Genomic DNA, 5,121 nt, shown 5'->3' with positions numbered 1-5,121 from the left:
GGGGGAGGGGGGGAGGGAGAGAGGGAGAGGGAAAGGGAGGGAGGGAGAGAGGGAGGGAGGAAGGAACAGAAAGTTTATGTACATAAACCTTTTTTAAAAAAAGTATTGTTGCACCTGGTAGCTAGCTTTACTGACACAGAAATGAGAGGTCTGTTCAGTGCTTAAATAGCTGAGAAACAATGGGATAGTGCAGGAAAGTTAACAATTAACAGTCTCAGCTTAAATTTTGTAACTGCAGGGAACTGGAAACACAGCTGCCTCTCTCTTCAACAAAATCAGGTCTCCTGGTTAAGGGAAGAATTTCTGTTAACATCCTCGTTTCTGAAAAATAAGCAGCTCCGAGTTGAATGAGTATCATGCAGTTATGGTTTTAACCAGCCTGCTCATATTTAACTATCTCTGCTCATTTTAAAGAGAGTGGCTGAGAAAGGGGTAACGAGGCTTTTGAAATGCTTTTTATTTTACTTTTTTAAATGAGGGTACAGAGCAAAAAAGGGAGCTGAAGGCATCCATCCGGCTGAAGAGAGGCAGCAAGGAAGATGGGTCTGCTAAGTGTGGATTTGCTGATCACGCTTCAGATCTTGCCGGTCTTTTTCTCCAATTGCCTCTTCCTTGCGCTGTATGACTCTGTGATCCTCCTGAAGCACATGGTGCTATTTCTGAGCCGGTCTAAGTCTGGGCGCGGTGAGTGGCGGAGGATGCTGACCTCGGAGGGGCTGCGCTGCGTCTGGAACAGCTTCCTCCTGGACGCCTACAAGCAGGTGGGTACAGGGGACGGGGACTGGCAGGTTGGGGTGGGCAAGCTGTGATGAACACCCCTGTTGTCAACGGAGAAGGGAAGGCAGCGACTCTGTGCCGTGCAGACTGTCTCCTATTTGATGTTAAGTTTGATGGGAGAAGTATAAGCGGAAAGGAGCAGTACTTTCAAGTCGGGGCTAAGGGCTCACGAGATTCAGGCGCTGCTGTCTCTCTGCTCTGCCACTAACTCTCTGTGCAGCCATGGCCGTGTCACTTAGTTTAGCCGTGCCTCAGTTTCCCCACCAGTACGAATAATAATCTTCATGCTTATAAAGTATTTAAAGATCTTTGTATAAGAATAATTGTAAAATGCTCTAGATGTTTTCACAGCTGTTGTTTAATTGTTTGCCATGTGAGATCCTCCGAGATTGTACAAAGACTGCATCTGCAGATAAAACTCTACATAGATAAATGTCATCAATGGAACATAGAATTGTTTTAATTAGAGTATAAGATAGAAATGAACCTTTGTCATTACACTGGCATTTTCTGTTACTCATATGTTAATTTTTATATTGGAGGAAGCATCCAGGTAATAGTAAAACTGGGCATGGAGTGAAACAGTGAGCCTTTTTTCTTCATGAAAGCAGTGACAGAGGGACAAGTCAGAGATTAAAAATGAACTTGACTAGCTGAGGGACAGCTGCCTGGTGATTTAAGTTAACAAAGCCAATAGCAGTTATGCAACATGTACTTTTTTTTTTTCCTTTTAAGTTTTGTACAAACATTACCCAGCGGTACTGCCCAGGTCTCATGAGGTAGTTATAGTTCCCTTTTACAGATTGAAAAGGTGGACCCAAAAAAATGAAATGTTTTGCACAGGCCACCCAGTTAGTAAGTAGAAGAACTGGATTCAGAGCTCTGTGGCTTCCAAAACACTGCCTAGTCTGTTAATGTGTTGTCTTATTTAGACCATCTAATTTAACATACCCCATGTGATGTCATGAGGTCATAGGGATCCTATCCAAACGATAGCTCTGCATCTTCTGAAACATTTCTTCTTGTATCGCCTTCCCCCCAGTCCCCTTTTGCTCCCCCACAATGGCTTTTGTATTTGCTCTTACCTAGAGGTGTGAAGAGCTGGTGGTGTCGGTGTTTGCTGGCTTTGTGATATGGAGTACAGACTGCTTAGCCTGAAACCCAAGCCTTGGGGACATTAATTTTCAGTGTGAGACAAATATAAATAACATTAGCTTTTGCCAAATGGGCCAACCTCTTACTGCCACCCTAGGAATCAGCCAGCTGGCTACCCAAATAAAGCAATGCTGAATGAATCTCATTATTCTCCTAATCCTTCTTGTTTCTGTTTTTAGTCTCTTCAGAGACATTAAGTAAGCAAATTTTACAGTGGCCCCGTTAAATGGGCCAGTGAACAAAATTGTTCCCATTTTACAGACCAGGCAAGGCAGGACAGTTAACACATGACTTGGTCAAGGCTCCAGTGGAAGGTGGTAGCACGGCTCTGAAACAGCCAAGTTTCCAGTTCCCACATTTGGAACTTGTATGTGGCCCAGGGTCTGGAGAAGGTGTGGAGCTGTAAGGAACCTTATATCTATGAGATATTTTCAATCTCATTTTGCTTAAATAGCACAAAATGATTTAAAATAAAGATGTCGCATGCCTTTCTGTACTTTCCAAAGTCATACTTTACCTTTTCCTCAGTACTGTTGATGTCAGCCGTGGAAGCTACAGGGAGAATGACTCTGTGCTGTTTTTGGTGTTGGCAATGAAACTTATACCTTGAACTTTGGTAATTAAAAACTCTACCTTATCACCATTAAATGATTGGTTTTTCAGGCCAATCAGGCTTTAAGGTCCCTAGAATGAATTCTGGGCCTCAATGAACTCAGCAGAAAAATGCATATAAACACAACCAAATTTTATCACCTTGTTCCAAAAAGGGGAAAAATCCATTCATGCCAGCTATCCTTAAGACGAAACTAATTGACCAACAATTCATAGAAAGACTCTGTTTTCCTTAATAGAATTATGGGCCATAAGGACAGAAGATCATTGGAAACCCTTGATTGTCACAGAAAGTTAGATAAGTGTAGAAATAAATTATAGAGGGGACACAAAAAACAGAGGAGCAATATTAGGAGAAGAAGAGTCATCACCTCCACAATAGAGGAGAACCTTCTGCTGTTTCTGTAAGGAAGAGAAAGGAAAAAAAAGTTTTAGCTGGAAAGCCGTACTGATAGAGTTGAAAAAATTTGAAATACACCCTGCTTTGTGGCATGTTTAAAAAGCATGAGAAATAGTGAAATATATTAAAGACTGTCCCACAAGGCATCTTTCTCCTTAAATTATCTTTTTCTAAATCCTGAATAGGACTGCCCAGTTGTGATATCTGAATCCTAGCTAATTAGTGAGGGTAGGAAATGAAAATATTATGGAATCAGGGTACTAAACAGCATGGCAAAATGCAGTCGATATCATAACCGTGATTGCTTATTGCTCCAATTTGCTAGCTGAAGCCAGGTATTAGCAAAGTACTTAAACAGGTGCTTAAGCTCGTTCCATTGAGGAGTATTTATGAGATAATCACTATTTTTCAGCTAGAATAGCAGAACTGCAGATGTCTGAGATAAATCAAAGCTAGACTGCCAGTTAGCAGAAGACTAGAGTAAAGCAATAACTATGCTTGGTTTTACTATGTTTTGTGTAACTTACACAGAACTCTTCCTGAGTACATTTCATAACATTTTTCACAAAAGTACTTGATGTAAAATTTCTATTCACAGAAAAATTTACTGGAAGCCATTCCAGAAAAAGTCTGTGGGTAGATACTAGATTCTGGATTAAAGTAAATTTATTACAAGAAAGGAGCTCTGCCTTGAAAGCACACAGACTGTCCCAGAATTAAGTGATTTTGTTTCAAGACTAGTGTGTACAAAAGAGGATCTTGGAACAGCTAAAGTAGAGTATATTTGAAAGTAGCTATTCTGATGCATTTTCCCTTTTTGTTGTTATTGAGTATTATTGCACATGACTTTTTGGTTAGGGTAATTATTTCATAGGCAAGATTACCTAGCAACAGTTGTAGATTTTAACATCCTCAGTGGGGAAGCAATGCAGAGTTTGTTGTATTTTATATATAGTATATTCAGTATTCTTTTTTATTGGAACATTCTATATGACTTATTTTCTCCACATTTTACAGTCCCATTGGAATCAAAATAATTGATCTTTTGTTTATTTTTGTTTTCTTATGTAAATTTTATCAATGATTAATATATTTCTTTTTACTTCCTTAGCTCTGAGTTCCTTGTCACACTCAGTGTTGATATTGTCTACACTGCACCAGCTTTGTGATTTATAGACCATCCTCCTATTCTTTTCTGAGGCAAGCATTACAACAAGGGAGACTTTAGGACCAGATTAATTGTCATAACAGAGATAAATAGAGTTAGCAGTCAAGTTACATTAACTTTATATAATTGAAAGAGTGCAACTATTTTATTTAAATGTTATTTTTCTAGTTTACTGTTGTGCTCTGTTTATCTACAGAAATGAGTGGATTGACTCCTGAAGAGCAAAATATGTATATTTGTGTGTGTAGGTATTTACACTTTCATATGTGTTTGTATGTGTACATATACATATACGTGTGTGTATATCTGTCTATATATATGTACATACATATACGTATATGTGTATAAATGCAAAAATACACACACATAGGCAGACATAATCTGCTCTTTCAGGAGTCAGTCCTCTCTCCTTTTTCTGTATATGTATATGTACACATAGACATATATATGTGTACGTATACATATGTATAGATATGAATGCAACCACACCTACTGATAAGAAAGAAAAAACAAAAGAGATTTTTGAGAGGGTGTTAGTGTGCCTTCTGCATGATTTGTATAGGCCATCTGTACAAATGACAGTGAGGTATCTGTTTCAGCCCACAGCATGTACACTGGATGTGTCACGTATCTTACAGAAATCCAGAGAAAAAGCTAGAGAAGTTTTGAAAAAAACATTGTATTTACTTTTAAAACCTTTTTTTACCTACTAAGTTCCATGCTTTATTTACTACTGGGATGAATCTGCTTTCTAAGATTCCAAAGGTGAGAAATTGTTATCTTAACATGCTTTTAAAATGGGTATGGAAAAGATTGCACCCATTAGCAGTGCCCAGTGGTGGGGCCTCATGCTGGGAGCTTTTCCTGTGCCAGATACGAGCTTTGTGTTCCAGCAATGCAGAGCTACCGTTCCTGGTCTCCAATAGAGAGCTGTAAGGTTATCCTTGAGGAAATCCTACCTCTTCTCCACCTAAGTGCAGGGTAGATAGCTGGAAGACCTTAATGGCCT

The 5,121-nt window shown here is 39.2% G+C and overlaps 1 protein-coding gene across 1 annotated transcript in view; it reads left to right on the top strand.

Moving 5' to 3' along the window:
* The first annotated feature begins 539 nt into the window (after positions 1-539).
* DIO2 (deiodinase, iodothyronine, type II) overlaps positions 540-5,121 on the top strand; it is a 12,022-nt gene continuing 7,440 nt past the window's right edge. The window contains 1 exon segment of the mRNA XM_009575313.1: positions 540-761. Coding sequence (XP_009573608.1) covers positions 540-761 — 222 coding nt within the window.

Source organism: Fulmarus glacialis, unplaced genomic scaffold, assembly GCF_000690835.1.
Source record: "Fulmarus glacialis isolate BGI_N327 unplaced genomic scaffold, ASM69083v1 scaffold16983, whole genome shotgun sequence".
In the NCBI taxonomy this organism is placed as follows: Eukaryota; Metazoa; Chordata; class Aves; order Procellariiformes; family Procellariidae; genus Fulmarus; species Fulmarus glacialis.
This window is presented reverse-complemented; position numbering and strand designations above follow the sequence as displayed.